We start from the raw sequence: 19,820 nt of genomic DNA on the forward strand, positions 1-19,820 counted from the left end.
ACATGACAAGCAAATTCAACACTGATGTTGTGTGTGGATTCGGATTAGTTATGCTTAACATAATTTCTCCATTTCCATCCATAACAATACGATAAGGGCTGGAAAATACTATCTACAATAGGAAGTGAATTGCTGTGGTACTTCGTGGAAACATATTGTAAAATATGACTAGTGCTTACCACAATAAAAATTGCTCATATATAATTGAGTACTTTCGTCAAATAGAAAACATTTTCAACATGCTTCGTTGCGCAGTTCGTTATTGCAGCAGGACATTACTTCGCTCGGGCGTATAGGATTGTAACTGCCGAGTAACGTTGGTTTTCCAACTGATAGTGTTTGTCAGAGCTGTACAGTTTCACAAAATCCCGGGCCAACAACCGGAAACAAAACGCTTGTTTCCAAACAAACTCGATCGACATACCGTACGGATCTCTAATGGAATATTCTTACCTGCTATCAATATCTCACTTTTTTGCATTTACTTTACATTTTTACAAAAAATATTTGTAGCTCTTGTTGAAAATTTTGTCTTTTTTTCAAATGGTGTTTAATGGAAGTAATGAGATTACTGCTAATAAGAGTAATTTTTGTTGGTTCGTGTTGCGGCCTCTCCATTATAACTCGAACGTATAAAAAATAGTGGGCGTGGCCTGTTCGTTTGGAACCCAGCAAGCTCCCATATACGCTTCCGTTAGTCGCAGGACTCTATGAAGTTATACGGCTCTGGCACATGCTTTCGCTACTATCCGAGCGTAGGCATGTGCCAACAACATTCTTGTAGTCGGAGCTAGAAATCTCAGAATACGTATTAGCATCATTTTAGGTAGTTCCTGTTTTATGATTGTATTGCTTGTTCTCTGAATCACTACTGAATGAAGGTTTTGCATGACATTGAAGTAAATATTACATTCACTGGTGTAATGTCCAATCGGGTACCTGCTCCGTGTACTCTTTGCCTAACCTAATTGAGCATGGCCTTAGCCATTTGTTTTCAAGCTTTTACTCCTCGCTTGCGTAGTTCGACTGGTTTTTGCATTGTCAAAAGCTTTATTTTCATTGTCAAACTTGATTTAATTCTAATGATTTCTCAATAAAACGCGATAGGTTACTTCACGACGTAAAATGCAAACAATAATTGTTAAGACATTCACTATTTCTGTAGCTTACAAGACTGAGTTTCAGAGCAGTAAAAGACACAGAAATGGACAAAAATGGTATTTCAAACTTATCCCAGGCTATGCTACCACGAGAAAAATATCCATGCACATTTTCACTTAATTTTGTCGGAGTGAAGCTGCAACTGCCCAAAAGTATTATTACATGAAATTATCAACTTACGACACATTTGTAGTAAACTATATATAATATAGTCATTTAGTGCATTAGGTAGATTTATAATATGTATTAGATATATGCCATAGACCAGCTTTGTTAGGGTTTGCATGATTCTGAACCCTTCCAAGACTGCATCTAGTGGGTTAGTACTAAACAAAAAGCGGACAATTGTTTTGATGACGCAAAACTATCAGCATTATTGGGAAAATAAACAGTCCATACCTATGTGCAAGGAATTATACATGTAATTAATCACTAAGTGTTACACAAACTTATTTATGGTTCTGTTCAGTAATTAATTCTTAATGCCTGAATCTTTGCCAAAACCAATTAGAGATTTGTCTTCCTTGCCTCTGCCTCATTGTGATGGTAAAATACTGTTGAATATACTCAATACTTCATAGAGAACATAAGGTAAATGATTAGGCAGTTTTCATTCTAGTGCAGGTAGAATGAGAGCCGTTTCATGTTTTCCCAATATTTAAGTAAATTTTTATAAACGCCGAACTGAAATTGCATAATACTAAGCTTTGCAGACTTTCAGATGGCTTGCGAGCAATTGATGGACTCAATCGCATGATGGCTTTAGATTGCTTAGCAACATAATTATGTATATGAGTGACAAGGTTGGCTTTTGCAATAAATACTAGGCCATTTCAACCAATTCTCCTCAGAAGCCTCAAGCAGCAAAATTGACATAGTATTGTAACATTGGTTAGAGAATTATTTGATTTGCAAAGACAAGACTTCACATTTGTTATTGACTTACATTACTGCTCGTAGACAAGTATGCTGAATAATCAGAAATTTTTTTGATTAAAATCTTCTTATTAAAGTATAGTTTTTAAGATAATAAGAGATTAACTTGAAAACATCGCATATCAATTGAACATCTGATCAGCCACATTGCATCACCATGTTTGTAAATTGTAACAGAGCCCTCTGATCTTCATTGGTAGACTAGTGTAGATTATTTTCAAATCTTGGCATCACGCGAGCTGCCAGCAGTTTTGGCAAATTGTTATGAAGGAGATTTTTGGTGAAGACATTCAAAAAGTAGAAAGAAGATAAAAAGTATGTTGAAAAGTATGATGATCATATCGATGGATTGTTCTTTTAATTCGATTTTGTGAAAAATTAAATTTTAAATGTTGAATTCATCTTATTCGTTAATAAATCTTTGTACTAACCTATATAAAAAAAATCTCCATGTTTGTTGTCCATCTGTCTATCAAAGCGATAAAGTTTTAGCAACGAAAGATCACCTTCATAGTGGGTTTGAAATCGCTACATTCAAATCGCAAGTCTACAAACAAGCGTGTGTAACCACAAGGTTAAGCCGTTCGCATCGCTTCCATTGCTCTCACCATATACTGTATATCTGTTTTGCGATTGTACATACCAAATTTGCACTTTGTATTATTAATTGATACTACCTTTTTCGTTTGTTTTTTTTAAAATTTTTAATAAAAGTTACTTTTTTACCAATACAGTCATACTTCGACTTATGAGCTTAATGCGTTCCGAGACTGAGCTCGTATGTCAATTTACTCGCATGTTGGTGCAATTTATTTATATATAGAACAATTAAATATATATTGATTGGTTTCCATACTCTAAAAGAAATGCAAATAAAACACTCAAAACAAGATATTGTAACAGAAGGAACATGTTGGTTATTGTCCTAACTTACCACATGCTTTCAAAAAGCAACCAATAAAAATAATGCAAGGAAATGTGATTAATTAAAATGTAAAATTAAATACATGTTGTATACAGTAGCAGCTAACGCTAGCATTTTCCAGGGAGGGAAATATAAGTGTTATCCTTCATTACAACAGTTGAATTTGATAAATTTGGATTTTATCAGTCTTAAAAAACAAACTTAGAAGCAAACCTGAAAGCAAACTTTCATTTTTAACTTAAAACGTAATTAATATTTCTTCGGCGTTCATAGTTTGAAGTTTCTCGCTGGTTAGCTAATTTTTCTTTTGTTTCGCTTTAACGACTAGCCGGCCGTTTTAAGATAAACCTATCTAAGGATGTTTGCCTTCGTCACCCTTTCAACATGTTGCGATTAGGACGAACACAGGTGTCCGTCACAAAGGGTTAACGCACAACCACTAGCCAACTTGTCCGAAAGTCTATTTTTATAGTTCTGATAGAAGCACCGGCCTTTTCGCCTTTTCACCTTTATTGAAACATCGTTTCAGTTACGCTGTCACCGGCCAACTGTTTATCTTTTATCCAATGCCCAGGAGCAGTCTCTCCATCAGCGGTCGTGAAGATCGCTACGCCGTTTAGAAGCTATGGTTAGTCCTTTTGCGAACTAAATGCCCTGAATATAATCCTTCTGTTTGATAATTGTGGATGTATTTCTGTCATATTGCTGAGCTAGCTCAATCGCATTTCGTATATTTTACAATAATTTTTTGTTTAATATCAATTGTTATCATTTGCTTTTTCTTTCCATTACCTTTTATTTTACTGGCAGACTTTCGGTCTACGCACCGTGCTTTTAATTCACATAATTCTGCACTGAAAATCGCGCACAAAAAACACTGTACAAAAGTATAACCTGAGCAGTTGAAAAATACAGAGTGATGCTGTTCTCATAAAACACCTCCGGCATACTTGGCAACTGACTCATGTGCTCATAACTCAAACATGGCTCGTATGTTAGTGCTAAAACTTGTTTAAAAGCTGGCTTGTATCTCAAGTTTCTCATACGTTGGAGCACTCGTAAGTTGAAGTATTACTGTATATTTTTTTAGTTCATATTTTTCAACTGTGCAGTGTAAATTTCAAATGTCCATTACACTCATATTTCCGGGGTCAGTAAATTTATTAAAGCTAAATGCTTTCCACATGGAAATCTGTATTATCTGGAGTAGGAATTGCCTCTACATTCTTTCTCTGTTCATTCAGACAAAGTATCAGACAAAGAAGGTCTGTTATCTCATTTTCTGGTTTGTATCAGTATCGAGGGGTATCAGTATTGTCTATCAAAACTTTGAATACAATGAGCTTCTGCTGCAACAGTAACCTTTTTTTATACACACAGTTCCTTGTACTCATTGTTTATTTTTTCTCTTACAATGTAATTTCTTTGAACTGCACAAAAACACTTTTCTCATGATATGATGTTTAGAAGTTAGAATGGTAAATGTTGTATATGTTAAATAAAAAAGTTTTCTGCGCAAAGACCTTTTTCTTACTATGGTGACACCTGGCATTCATCTGGTGCTTTATAAAAGTTCTAATCTCATCTTAGCAAACATTTTAGCAAAACCCAGTTTTTTTCCTGTTTAAAAAACTGCTTTTATTTACTCTATTTACATCTTAATTTTATAGCTCTCACATTCAGCCTTTTCAATCTTTTTAACCTTTGTAGTGACCTTGACCTCTTCAATCTCTTCGACCTCTTTAATTAGAGGTAATGAAGGCAGAAACCTTGTTGAAAATAAAAAGAAGTAAACAGGCCTTTGTTTTGGCACCCATCTTAATGATCGTCTGATCTGCTAGTAACAACAATCGTTGCCACTGCCATGTTTTTGGGCAGACCACACAATGAATGACTATCCAATATAAATCTGCAAGACTAAAACAGTGAAGCTATAGAATTACATGTAATATTACACTTGGTAAATAATATGAGAGCACATAAATGTTGATTTTTAACGGTCAGCTAGGGTGCCTCTGCATGAATCATAATCAAGTGTATCACTCCGCTGTTCCATTGTAGTTTAGTCATATTGAGATGTTACTTGCATCCTTTCCTCATAAGACCATCTAGCTTTGCATCTGACAACATAATTCGTCACATACAGATGAAGCAGTTAAAATATTTGGTAAAATTCACTTATTCTAAACCTGAACTTTTCTTCCGCATGTATTTATAGGAAGTTATTCGGATTGAAGCCTTATAGTCAGCAAGTTAGTTATAATTCAGGATGAATCTCTGGAACTATTCTCTGGCGGCTAGCACTACTATCGCTCTAGTTATATTTATTCAAGGATTTCTCCCTCAAAAACAACGCATCACTGGCTATGGTAAGAAAAGCTGTTGTACGGCTTCACGGTTCAGTAAGACGGTTCTGATCATAGTCGACGCTTTGCGGACTGATTTCATAACTACAAGGCATGACAGTTGGCCATACCTGCAGCAACTTGTTGACTTAGGTCAAGCCAGGATGTATCATGCTCGAGTACATCCTCCAACAGTCACTCTTCCTCGGATAAAGGTTAGTTTTTCGATTGTACAAGGGGGTTAATTTGAATGTCTGACGAAAGTGGGTTCATTTGAAATATGCAGTTGCATGCCCTTCACCCTATCAAATAATTGAACATTAGGCTAAATTCAATTAAATTATTGAGGCCTAAGAGCCTGTGTCTTACCTCCTCCTAAATAATTATAGGATAGAATGGGTCAATGTTCTATAGAATAGTTTAGTATTTAATGGATTTAAATGATATAGATTGGCCAGTTGCTATTTTTAAGTAGATGCTGATTGATCATTTATAGGCTTTGATCAGTGGAGACATACCAGGCTTCATTGATGTATTGATGAATTTTGACTCTTCAGAGTTAAAAGAGGACAACCTGCTTTACCAAATGAAGTCTGCTGGGAGAACATCAATATTTTATGGGGATGACACATGGCTACGCCTCTTTCCTCATACATTCATTCGTTCAGAGGGGACAACTTCTTTTTTTGTCTCTGACTACACTGAAGTGAGTACAATTGTGTTGAATAAAGTTTGCTTTGCTTACATAGTAGTGGTTAGGTAGTGTATTGTTGCATTTATGAAGGTCTGAAACCAAGGTTTTAATGCTGCAGCAATAAGTATGTACTAACTTATTGGCAATGAGGTCTACCACACTCCGTTATCGAGTAGGCCTACCATCATGTACCTCAGTCCTCCTAACAACTACTTCCAAATATGGTGGTTGCTTCCTATAGTCACTCTGCTCCATATGTTAAATATTTTTACTCTGGTCACCGCCAAATATCATGAAGCTACAAGTGGAACTATCACAGAACCAATATAATTATACTATTGATCGAATATTATTTTGGATACATATCATTCTGTAAGAATGAACAATGACCAACTATGACATTGCTGAATCTGATTGTTTACTTTGTTATACAAACTATAGTAAGAGACTAGCTGGATGTTACCTGGTGTTACACGGGTAATAAGACCATTTACCACTCTAACTTTTAAATGAAGGTGTTTGTTTATTTCTATGTGTGTCCGGCTAATGCATAATTCAAATATTTGAAAGCTCGAGGTATGGCCAAAACAGATTGTTGAAAAAGATTTTTTACTTCTTATGCGAGACATTTGTTCAGTATTTAAAACAGCTTATAAACAATGGCAGGCAATGTAGTTGCCATCGACTAAGCATCTTTACCCAATAATTTTGAGTAACTTAAGCTAGTCTGAATCTTTACTATATTAAAAGACATTTCCATCCTTCTGAGCGTCCAGAAAATGGATTGCACCTCCCAGGAATCAAACCCGTATATTTTGTGGATGCATGTATGTGCAGCCAAGCGTACTACTACTGAGCTACGCAGCTAGTCTGCCACATGTCAGAATACTTATAATCATTACGCGTCATGATCTCTCACTTAATGATGATTTTCAAGCGTGCTAGAATTATTCAAGAATGCTAATTGTTACATAGTATCACGACTAGGCCGCATAGCAGATGGCATGCGTGCCTGAAGAACTGCTGTTTCTGAATTCCATGCCAGTGCAAAGCAGCTTTTTCATTCCTATGACTTCATCATTATAACTTGACATAAAACAAGCAAACCAACAAACACTTATATAAATTAGCAGAGCAATGGCTGATGAAAGATAAATAATTTTGCTACAATGTTCAACTTACATGAGCAATATCTCACTACTTATGCATGGGCATATTACAATGTAGCTCAGTGATCAGTGTATTCATATATAAGTATATTATAATGTAACTCAGTGTTCAGTATATTCAAATGTGAACATATTACAATGTAACTCAGTGATCAGTATATTCATATGTAAGTATATTACAATGTAGCTCAGTGATCAGTATATTCATATGTAAGTATATTACAATGTAACTCAGTGTTCCGTATATTCATATGTAAGTATATTACAATGTAGCTCAGTGTTCAGTATATTCATATGTGAGTATATTACAATGTAACTCATTGTTCAGTATATTCATATGTGAGTATATTACATTGTAACTCATTGTTCAGTATATTCATGTATATTACAAAGTAACTCAACGCATGTAACATAATGACGCACTTGTGAAATAGCAAGACTGACTCACTGCACTGAATTAAAGAATTGGTTTGGCAGCCTAGGATTTAAGCCTAATCTATATTTGTGCTTTTTAAAGACTACACTTTCTTATGACTATCTCACATGATATGGTCAGCTTTGCTGTATTTTGAAAGGTGGATGACAATGTGACTAGGCATATAGCGGGTGAGATGGAGAGGGATGACTGGAGTTTCATGGTACTGCATTACCTTGGTCTCGACCACATTGGTCATCTGGTTGGTCCAAGCAGCAGTCTTATACCCCTCAAGCTCTCTGAGATGGATGCTACTGTGCGGCTTATACACTCAGCCTTTATTGAGAAGGTTTGCCAATTTTATCTGCTAGAGATACTTCTCACTGTCAGTATATATTCATCTGTATCTGTTAGAGATACTCTCACTGTCAGTATATGTTCATGTATATCTGATAGAGATACACTCACTGTCAGTATATGTTCCTGTACATGTATATCTGTTAGAGATACACTCACTGTCAGTATATGTTCTTGTATATCTGTTAGAAATACTCTCACTGTCAGTATATGTTCCTGTACATGTATATCTGTTAGAGATACACTCACTGTCAGTATATGTTCTTGTATATCTGATAGAGATACTCTCACTGTCAGTAGATGTTCATGTATATCTGATAGAGATACTCTCACTGTCAGTATATGTTCATGTATATCTGATAGAGATACTCTCACTGTCAGTATATGTTCCTGTACATGTATATCTGTTAGAGATATACTCACTGTCAGTTTATGTTCATGTTTATCTGATAGAGATACTCTCACTGTCAGTATATGTTCTTGTATATCTGATAGAGATACTCTCACTGTCAGTATATGTTCTTGTATATCTGTTAGAGATACTCTCACTGTCAGTAGATGTTCATGTATATCTGATAGAGATACTCTCACTGTCAGTATATGTTCCTGTACATGTATATCTGTTAGAGATACACTCACTGTCAGTTTATGTTCATGTTTATCTGATAGAGATACTCTCACTGTCAGTATATGTTCTTGTATATATGTTATAGATACTCTCACTGTCAGTATATGTTCATGTGTATCAGCTATAGATACTCTAACTGTCAGTATATGTTCGTGTGTATCAGCTATAGATACTCTCACTGTCAGTATATGTTCATGTGTATCTGTTAGAGATACTCTTACTATGAGTATATGTTTGTGTATATCAGCTAGAGATACTCTCACTGTCAGTATATGTTCATGTGTATCAGCTATAGATACTCTAACTGTCAATATATGTTCATGTGTATATCTGTTAGAGATACTCTCACTGTCAGTATATGTTTATGTATATCAGCTAGACAGACTCTCACTATTAATACATGTTTATGTATATCAGCTATAGATACTCTCACTGTCAGTATATATTCAGAGTTGTTGGTTTTTTTTATGTATTCCTTTTAGTTGTTTGCAACTTTTGCAAGCTATACCAAATCTGCTTTCATTTTTGAACATGTCAAAAAGTTACACAAGCTTCATAAGTTACTATTAGTATTGGTTGTAGGGAATGAACGATTATCTGATTATATTGTGTGGAGACCACGGAATGGCTGACCAAGGAGGTCATGGAGGGGTCACGCCAAACGAAGTTTTAACTCCTATGGTGTTCATTACAAATACTACAACACCTACATCTGGTACAACTCTTTTCTTCCTATTTATTATTAATCATTCAGCGGGGCTAGTTAAGCATTCCACAAGTTCTGACATGGAGAACATAACTCCTTAAAGTAGTATTGACATCACTCCTTATAGCAGTATTGACATCACTCTTTATAGCAGTACTGACATCACTCCTTATAGCAGTATTGACATCACTCCTAATAGCAGTATTGACATCACTCCTTATAGCAGTATTAAAATCACTCCTTATAGCAGTACTGACATCACTCCTAATAGCAGTATTGACATCACTCCTAATAGCAGTATTGACATCAATCCTTATAGCAGTATTGACATCACCCCTTATAGCAGTATTGACATCACTCCTTATAGCAGTATTGACATCACTCCTTATAGCAGTATTGACATCACTCCTTATAGCAGTATTGACATCACTCCTTATAGCAGTATTGACATCACTCCTTATAGCAGTATTGACATCACTCCTTATAACAGTATTGACATCACTCCTTATAACAGTATTGACATCACTCCTTATAGCAGTATTGACATCACCCCTTATAGCAGTATTGACATCACTCCTTATAGCAGTATTGACATCACTCCTTATAGCAGTATTGACATCACTCCTTATAGCAGTATTGACGTCACTCCTCATTCCAGGATTGAGATCACTCCTTATAGCAGTATTGACATCACTCCTTATAGCAGTATTGACATCACTCCTTATAGCAGTATTGACATCACTCCTTATAGCAGTAGTGACATCACTCCTCATTTCAGGATTGACATCACTCTTGACTGCAGTACTACCAAGTCCAAAATAGTTTCATGTTTTACTATTTTCAGATGGTTTAAAAGAAATCTTTCAAATAGACTTGGTGCCTACACTAGCGATCCTTCTCAATCTACCCATTCCGAAGAATAGCTTAGGAGTAGCTCCTGTTTCCATCCTTGAGCCTTTTATTGGATCCTCCATGTTGCTAGATGCTCTTGAGCTCAACTCTCATCAGCTCTATAGTATCTTGCAAGGCAGCAGTGCGGATAGCTCTCTTGGTGCGTTTTTACCTTCTTTCTTTCATCACTTTTCTGCTTTCTGTTATAGAATTTTGTTTGTATTTGTTGCACGGCTAAGTATATTGTATATAGTCCCTACTCAATTGTGTTTCGCTACAGCGCAGTTAATCGTGACATAGGTAGTCCCTGCTTAAATGTGTCTCTATACAGCGCAGTTAATCGTGTCATATGTGTCCCACTCAAATGTGTCTCTATACAGCACAGTTAATTGTGGCATGTGTAGTCCCTACTCAAATGTGTCTCTATACAGCACAGTTAATCATGTCATATGTAGTCCCCAATCAAATGTGTCTCTATACAGCACAGTTAATCGTGTCATGTAGTCCCCACTCAAATGTATCTCTATACAGCACAGTTAATCGTGACATATGTAGTCCCCACTCAAATATGTCTCTATACAGCACAGTTAATCGTGTCATATGTAGTCCCCACTCAAATGTGTCTCTATACAGCACAGTTAATCATGTCATATGTAGTCCCTACTCAAATGTGTCTCTATACAGCACAGTTAATCGTGTCATATGTAGTCCCACTCAAATGTGTCTCTATACAGCACAGTTAACCGTGTCATATGTAGTCTCCACTCAAATGTGACTCTGTACAAAAAGCCAAATGCGTCATTTCTAGTCCATTATCAAATGTGTTGTTATACAGCACAGCTGAAGGTGTTATATGTATTCCATAAATGATTGTCACAAGCTAATAACAGATGCTTGAAACTCTTTGTTGATAGAATTATGTGTCTGTCTAATATCATAGATATGCCTTTCTGGACTCTTGTTCAGTAGCAGACCAGTGAATTTTTCCTACACTAGGCAGGATCATTTAATGGCAAAGACATTTAGGTTGCTTTACAGAGTGCTTATTGAATTCAGGGCAGATAATGACTGCGTTTGACATGCAGAAACTTAACCATGAAGCTTATAAAGTCATGGCTTCTGATAGGCTGAGAGAAGAGAAACTTATCTTTGGCTACCAGAAGCTATTGCGCCAGATGCAGCACCACCTAGCATCACATTTGATGGATTACGACGTGTCAGCAATGACGTTTGGTTTGTGCTGCTTCTTACTCGTAAGTCATTTTAGTTAACTCACTTCCTTGCTCTTATTTGCACTTCCACTTCTTTTCTTGAATTTCCTGCTTTTTTATTTCCCCACTTTTCTCCACTGGCTCACCTTTTTTGTCATCTCTATTTGGCATCTTTTCTTTTCTACTTCTTTTCATCTCTCCACCTTTCCACCTCTCCTCTATTCCACTTCTCCACCTCCCCTCTATTCCACCTCTCATCTATTCCACCTCTCCTCTATTCCACCTCTCCTGTATTCCACCTCTCATCTATTCCACCTCTCCTCTATTCCACCTCTCTTCTATTCCACCTCTCCTCTATTCCACATTTCCTCTATTCCACCTCTCTTCTATTCCACCTCTCTATTCCACATCTCCTCTATTCCACCTCTCCTCTATTCTACCTCTCTTCTATTCCACCTCTCCTCTATTCCATCTCTCTTCTATTCCACCTCTCCTCTATTCCACCTCTCCTCTATTCCACCTCTCCTCTATTCCACCTCTCCTCAATTCCACCTCTCCTCTATTCCACCTCTCCTTTATTCCACCTCTCCTCTATTCTACCTCTCTTCTATTCCACCTCTCCTCTATTCCACCTCTCCTCTATTCCACCTCTCCTCTATTCCACCTCTCCTCTATTTCACCTCTCCTCTATTCCAAATCTCCTCTATTCCACCTCTCCTCTATTCCACATCTCCTCTATTCCACCTCTCCTCTATTCCACCTCTCCTCTATTCCACCTCTCCTCTATTCCACCTCTCCTCTATTTCACCTCTCCTCTATTCCAAATCTCCTCTATTCCACCTCTCCTCTATTCCACCTCTCCTTTATTCCACTTCTCCTTTATTCCACCTCTCCTCTATTCTACCTCTCTTCTATTCCACCTCTCCTCTATTCCACCGCTCCTCTATTCCACCTCTCCTCTATTCCACCTCTCCTCTATTCCATCTCTCCTCTATTCCACCTCTCCTCTATTCCACCTCTCCTCTATTCCACCTCTCCTCAATTCCACCTCTCCTCTATTCCACCTCTCCTTTATTCCACCTCTCCTCTATTCCACCTCTTTTCTATTCCACCTCTCCTCTATTCCACCTCTCCTCTATTCCACCTCTCCTCTATTCCACCTCTCCTCTATTTCACCTCTCCTCTATTCCAAATCTCCTCTATTCCACCTTTCCTCTATTCCACCTCTCCTTTATTCCACTTCTCCTTTATTCCAACTCTCTTCTCCGCGTTTCATCTTGTCCTCCACTCTCCAACTCTCCTTTTCACCCTTCCTTTTCACTCTTCATTTCCTTCTCTCCATTTTTCTTCTCTTTACTTCTTGTCTCGTCCACCTTTCTTTCAACCAGCAACCCTTCTCTGTACCATTCCCATTTACCTCATTTAACCACTTCTTTTTCCACCATTCTCTATTGTTCTCTTTTTAGTCATCTTTTACCTCTCCTTTTCGCTGCACCTCTTCCCTTCACCTTGTCTCCTAACCTTTTCCCTGCACCTTTTTTTCAACTCTTCCCTCCATTTGTTCTTCACCTCTTTTTCCACCTTTCTATTTTACCTTTTTTGATTTTTTTCTTTTAGGCCATGGTTTGTTCATTTGGGCCAATGAATTTTTTAGGTATTCTGCCTAGTACTTGCGGAGCAGCCCAGTTGGAACAGTGCATCTGCTCTAATAGCAATGGGAGGTGGCCTACTCACAGCCTCCTTTCATTATGCCTACTGCACCAGCCAGTCTCCTAGTCTTGTCCTCTGCTCGGGCTATCTCGGCACTTTGACTACCTTGTCTTGTACCTTTACAGCTTGCTGCTACTTTTTTTCTTTCCGTCAACTCCCTTCCAGATTATCGGTTAGCATGACATTTGTTTTATTTTATTTTTATACTAATTCACACAAACTTACCTCTTAATTGCTGACTCAAGAAAAGTAACTTACCTCATGAGTGCTCAGCCAATTTCTTGTCTTCTTACTTGTAAAGAGACTAAAGCATGGTTTCCATATCGACTGCGGGACTCCGACGGTAATCTTGTGCAGCAAAATACTTGCGGTGCTAGGCTCGGCTGCTTTATTTTCACATAAAGCTGGTCATGTCACTGATGGTCGCATGACCATGCTTCTACAGAATGCCAATATATTTTTGAAAATGGCTGCTGTGGACAAAAAACTTGAATTGTTAATGCGCCTTTATTTGAGATGAAAAGCTAGAAAAAAATGACTTACATAACCTAGCATCTTGGTCGGAAATATTTTCAAACGCCAGAAGATACATGGCGATTTTCATTCTGTTTGAGGAACTGACAAATGGTGACAAAGAATAGTTCTTCAGGTAGGTAGGATGTGGAGATATTTATTGAAAAACATCTATTTGTTTCGTTGGTAGTATGTTGGTAGTAGTGCCTGACGACTGACATTTTGTCATTCGTAAAAATGGTCTTTCATTGGTAATTAATTAATGAATTGTGTATTATTCACTATTCTATGATCGTTCAGGTCAGCAAAGCCCCTGACTATGCAATACTAAATATTTAGATGCTTCATTTCACTTCACTTATATCTGATGTTCTTGTAATGTTCTTTTAGGTATATGCGGATGCCACCAGAACGTTTTGAGCATTTGCTCAGTTTCATATCACCACACATGAAAAAAAGGCACTGCAGAAGTTAGGAGGTGATCTCACCCATGGAGAGGCTTGCTCGTACCCTCAGAATCTAGTGACAGGTAGCCACATTTACCATCTTTCTTTTTTCTTCAACCATTTCCTATCAGTGTGTGTTTATTTTATGTACTGCTTATTTATCATGTGGACAAATGTTATCGCCAATGCAATCAGTACCTCTAATAATATATCATGTATTTCAATTGGCTTTTCATCACAAAACTTACTGTAGCACATTATTATTCTCTTGCAGCTGATCCACAGCAGTCACAATCATTCAACTTCCAAGTTGGACATAGTGCTGTGTGCAAGATAATCAAAGAGGTTTTCCGAGCAACATGAAAGGAGCTTCATTCTACATACCTTTGCACAGCGAAGACCAAGGAAAACTGGGCAACAATTGGAGAGCAGTTCACAGACAGATGGAACTTCCCTAGTGTATTGGGAGCCATAGATGGGAAGCATAGGATGATGGACTGCTCTAAATTTGGTCGTTCCCAATATTTTAACTACAAGCATTTCTACAGCACTGTTTTCTTGGCAATGTGGGATGCAAACTATTTTTTTACATATGTCAGCATTGGCAGTTGTGGAAGAGACAATGATGTGACTACTTTTGGTCAATTATCTTTTTTCAATGACGGTATGCATAACCTTCCTCCAGCAAAAGCGGTGAATGGGCACAGTGCTACCTTATACGCTATCAGATGATAAGATATTCGCTCTGAAACTCTGGCCAATAAAACCTTATCCTGGTAGGAATCGCACCCAAGAACAGAAGATGTTTAATTACCGTCTCTTCACATTAAGAAGCACAATCAAGAATTTTTTGGGGTGGTGTCAGGTGGTGTGAAATTCAAACTCTTACGTTGACTGCCAACAACAGCTGGCGGTACTCGATGCATAGGTTCTCATGTTACGCCGATATTTTTGCGATCCTGCTGCCGGTGCTTGCGGGGTATATGGGAACCACGCTTAACCTAGTTCTTTGCTGCTTTTTAATTGCACCCATGCAGTTTAACAGCTGAAGGATTAGTCGTATGTTTAGGTATCATCAAAGAAAAAATTAGTTGTTAGGCTTTTGTAATGGGTAATTAGTTTGGTGGGCTGCTAAAACTTTTTAATTACAGTAATACCTTGAAATAGGAGTTTGCTGTGTTCTACATAGTATCGAGCTCGTATCTCAATTTTTTTGCATCTCAAAACAATCTTGCCTAAATAAAAAACTAATTACAAATTAATTCATTGACAACCTCAGAGAAAACATCGAAAAACAGGATATTACAATGGAAAAAATATGTTTTTCATTGTTCTAATTTACCAGATACACTCACATGATAACAAATACTTATCTGGTGGTTATGATTTGCAAAACAATATGACCTTACTATGTTGGAATTATGCAGTATGGAGTTTTCACCTTCGAAACATGATAGCGGCTAATAGTCGTGCAACTTGACTGCAACATTGTTTGGCACGCTACACTTTTTCGACACTATGTAGTATAACATAAGCTCTAAATTGAATTTAAATGAACATAACTTATATACACAAACTTGACATCATTTTTAATTTTATGTTATGACAAATTTAATTCCAATTATTTTTCATCTTTTTCTTTTTTTCTACCTTGGCTCTTTTTGCATCGCTTTCTGGCTTGCTTTCACCTTCACTTTTAGCCAGCCTTCTTAAAACTTTTTCTACCTGGTCCGATGAGAAAGACCAAACGATGCTGTTCTCGCAAACGCTCTCTCCCACACTGGGCCACCTAGGGGCCGTACCTAGTAGTCTCGCATGTGCATATCTAAAATTTGTTTCGTATCTCAAAGCAAATTTTGCTCTGAAAATTTCCTCATGTTTATCTCAAATTTCTCATATGTCAGGACACTCGTATCTCAAAGTATTACTGTATCTGATGTTAACCCTTTAGCTGCAGCAATTTAGGAGGGGTTGGTGGGTGGATGTGTGGTGTCGTGGAGGTGGTGGTGTGGAGGTGATGGTGTGGTGGTGGCGGCAGTGGTGTGTGGGTGTGTGTGTTTGTGTATGCCGGCAATGCGATAGCCACGTGTGCCGGTAACGCGATAGCCACGTGTGCCGGCAATGAAATAGGCATGTGTACCGGCAACGCGATAGCCATGTGTGCCGGCAATGCGATAGCCACATATGCTGGCAATGCGATCATCATATGTGTTGCTATCATATTGTGTAGTATCACAATTTGTTGGCAATGCGATGGCTATGTGTTTGAGCGCTTTTCTCTGATGCAACCTGATGATTTATATATATATTTAAACTTCAAACTTGCCACTGTTTAGGCACTTTAGGCACTGTTTCACTTGTTCTATTGCTGTGACACTAATTGGGGTGAAAACCATCAACCCTGACCTCATTCATTTACTACCACAAATTTCTATATCATATATTTGTTAGAGTTGGTTGGTAGGAAGCAACAACAGCCAACTGTTTGTCCTTCTACTGGCACTGATGCACAGCGTCTCCTTGCTCTCTAGTAGTTTCATAGAGGAAGAGCACCAGATGGCCTACTATTACACCGTAAGCCTCTTGTTACTCGAGTTGGCTTACTGCCATCGTAACAGTAAGAAGTGCTGCCTGCTCCTGCTAGTTTTACTCTGCTTGACCTTAGCCCGCAAGTGGAATCAAACAGGAGACAAATGGGCTCATCTGCTAGATATTGCCGATAAGCTGAACACGTAAGGGACAAGATGCCTAGTTTTTGATAGTTGTTAGGATATCATCAGCGCCTTATGTGAAAAGCTGACCATAGAATACCATTGTTTAACCTGTACATACCATAGCTGGCTATCATTGGCCACTGTGTAATCTGTACATAGCATAGCTGGCTATCATTGACCACTGTTTAACCTGCATGTGATGGGATAGGTTTCATACCATGGCTGGCCATCATTGACCACTGTTTAATCTGCACATACTAAGGTTCTCTTACCAACCAGTATGGTGCTAAGGTTCTTTTACCAATCAGTATGGTGCTAAGGTTCCCTTACCAATCAGTATGGGTCTAAGGTTCCCTTACCAATCAGTATGGGTCTAAGGTTCCCTTACCAACCATTATGGCGCTAAGGTTCCCTTACCAACCAATATGGCCCTAAGGTTCCCTCACTAACCAGTCTAGTGCTAAGGTTCCCTTACTAACCAGTATGGCCGTAAGGTTCCCTTACCAATCAGTATAGTGCTAAGGTTCCCTTAACAACCAGTATAGTGCTAAGGTTCCCTTTACCAACCAGTATAGTGCTAAGGTTCCCTTTACCAACCAGTATAGTGCTAAGGTTCCCTTACCAACCAGTGTGGCCCTAAGGTTCCCTCACTAACCAGTGTGGTACAACAAGGATTCTGAAGTGTTAGATAACAAGTTCACCATTGTTTACTGTTCCTTCAAGTGGCATGTTTTTAGTCTATGTGGTTTCTTTTACCAATTTTATCATTATTTAAAAAATTTAAGTGACCTGTTCTTGACCCTTTACTCCTGTTTTTTGTGGGGAGTTATCTCATCATAATTTGATGAGGCATAATAGGCACAATCTCATTGTCTTGCTTTATCTAAAAGTATTTCGTAATTATCATTTTAATTTTCAGCCCAGCTTACGGCTCAATAAAGGTTATACTAGCCATGTCCGCTCTTCTAGTCATAATTTCTACAACTCTCTCTGATGCCAGTTTTCCTTTTTTCCTCCGAGGCCTATTCCTAGTCTCAATGGCGGCTACAGCAGTCTATGCTTTCGGCGAATTTGAGTATTTCACTTTGTCCTATAGGTAAGTAGTATGTGATTGTCAGGTTTATCTGAGGCTCATTTGATTACTAAATGTATTTTGCACATCTTTGTGTATAGTTGCAGTATTAAGTATTGTGTAGTGTTGAATATTGTGTAGTGTTAAGTATTGTGTAGTATTGAGTATTGTGTAGTGTTGAATATTGTGTAGTGTTGAGTATTGTGTACTGTTGAATATTGTATAGTGTTGAGTATTGTGTAGTGTGTAGTATTGTGTAGTGTTGAGTATTGTGTAGTGTGGAGTATTGTGTAGTGTTGAATATTGTGTAGTGTTGAGTATTGCGTAGTGTTGAGTATTGTGTACTGTTGAGTATTGTGTACTGTTGAGTAGTGTGTAGTATTGTGTAGTGTTGAGTGTTGTGTAGTGTTGAGTATTGTGTAGTGTTGAGTATTGTGTAGTGTTGAGTATTGTGTAGTGTTGAGTATTGTGTACTGTTGAATATTGTGTAGTGTGTAGTATTGTGTAGTATTGAGTATTATGTAGTGTTGAGTATTATGTAGTGTTAAGTGTTGTGTAGTGCACAGTATTGTGTAGTATTGAGTACTGTGTAGTTTTGAGTATTGTGTACCTAAAGAAAAAATCCACCAGTTGTAGTTAGATTAGTGAGTTAATTTTTTTCCTGTTCTATATAAATTCTTGTAATTTTAAAATGAGAAGAAAAATGTGTGGAAAAAGAAATTGATCAAACTGATCATATTGTAGTTGTTAGCAGTTCACGCTCACAGTCTAGCTCACAGTCTCGCAGTCCAAGTAAAACAGATAAATTCACGCTAAATGTTTTTAAATATCCTAAAATAAATACTATTTCTTTAACTATATAAGTTGGTTACACTGAGTTACTTTAACTATATAAGTTGGTTACACTGAGTTACTTTAACTATATAAGTTGGTTACACTGAGTTACTTTAACTATATAAGTTGGTTACACTGAGTTACTTAAACTATATGAGTTGGTTACACTGAGTTACTTTAACTATATGAGTTGGTTACACTGAGTTACTTAAACTATATGAGTTGGTTACACTGAGTTACTTTAACTATATGAGTTGGTTACACTGAGTTACTTTAACTATATGAGTTGGTTACACTGAGTTACTTTAACTATATGAGTTGGTTACACTGAGTTACTTTAACCATATGAGCTAGTTACACTGAGTTATTTTAACCATGAGTTGGTTAAAATGAGTTGGTTAAAATGAGTAATAAAAAGTCTTTGGTCAGTAAATTTATTTGCATTTAACATATAAAAATATTTGCCATTCTAACTTTCAAACTACATATCACGAGGAAAGTGTAGTTTTGTGTAGTTGAAATGATTTAAGAAAGAAAATAAAACGACTGTATCTTTCAAACTTCATATAATTACGAAAATGTTTCGTGTATAAATTAAAAAGATAAAACGACTATAAAAAGGTTTAGATGTAAATGTGAAATAATTAGCAAGTAATAGCTAAATTAAGTCGGTTGTGCTATGATTACAATAGAATATGAGTTGGTAATTCGGTAATGATACAACTAGAAATTCCACTGTCATACAGCCCACGACCAAAGTAATAATGGAAAAAAGAAAGGGTACTGTTGGTTGTTGAAAAAGTAGTTCTCAGCAGGAATTGACAGAGTATAATGTAAATGAGACTTAGACCGGTAGACTGTAAAGCTGTAGACCTAAACTACTGTACGTAAGTTAACTAACAACAGCAATAATGAAATATGTTTATTATATCTCTAAATGCCATATTAAAAGTAAAATATATTGTAATATACAGTTTGAAAGTTGGTTGTGTTGAATGCCGAACGGTTTTGACAACGATATGTAACAGAAATAAATATTAATAAAATAAATATTTAACTATCTCAAACTTATGTTTTGCAATAATAAAATAAA

The 19,820-nt window shown here is 37.1% G+C and overlaps 2 protein-coding genes across 2 annotated transcripts in view; one reads left to right on the forward strand and one right to left on the reverse strand.

Moving 5' to 3' along the window:
* The window catches only part of LOC137404145 (protein KRI1 homolog), a 38,664-nt gene extending 38,360 nt beyond the window's left edge, over positions 1–304 (reverse strand). The window contains exon 1 of the mRNA XM_068090303.1: positions 180–304. The gene's annotated coding sequence lies outside the window, so the exon portion shown is untranslated. The remainder of the gene's footprint in view (positions 1–179) is intronic.
* A 459-nt stretch (positions 305–763) lies between these two features.
* LOC137401972 (GPI ethanolamine phosphate transferase 2-like) overlaps positions 764–19,820 on the forward strand; it is a 36,331-nt gene continuing 17,274 nt past the window's right edge. The window contains exons 1-10 of the mRNA XM_068088445.1: positions 764–826; positions 5,241–5,582; positions 5,864–6,073; positions 7,806–7,994; positions 9,213–9,345; positions 10,181–10,387; positions 11,284–11,480; positions 13,093–13,320; positions 16,559–16,839; positions 17,741–17,917. Coding sequence (XP_067944546.1) covers positions 5,292–5,582; positions 5,864–6,073; positions 7,806–7,994; positions 9,213–9,345; positions 10,181–10,387; positions 11,284–11,480; positions 13,093–13,320; positions 16,559–16,839; positions 17,741–17,917 — 1,913 coding nt within the window. The 5' untranslated portion in view covers positions 764–826; positions 5,241–5,291. The remainder of the gene's footprint in view (positions 827–5,240; positions 5,583–5,863; positions 6,074–7,805; positions 7,995–9,212; positions 9,346–10,180; positions 10,388–11,283; positions 11,481–13,092; positions 13,321–16,558; positions 16,840–17,740; positions 17,918–19,820) is intronic.

Source organism: Watersipora subatra, chromosome 1, assembly GCF_963576615.1.
Source record: "Watersipora subatra chromosome 1, tzWatSuba1.1, whole genome shotgun sequence".
In the NCBI taxonomy this organism is placed as follows: Eukaryota; Metazoa; Bryozoa; class Gymnolaemata; order Cheilostomatida; family Watersiporidae; genus Watersipora; species Watersipora subatra.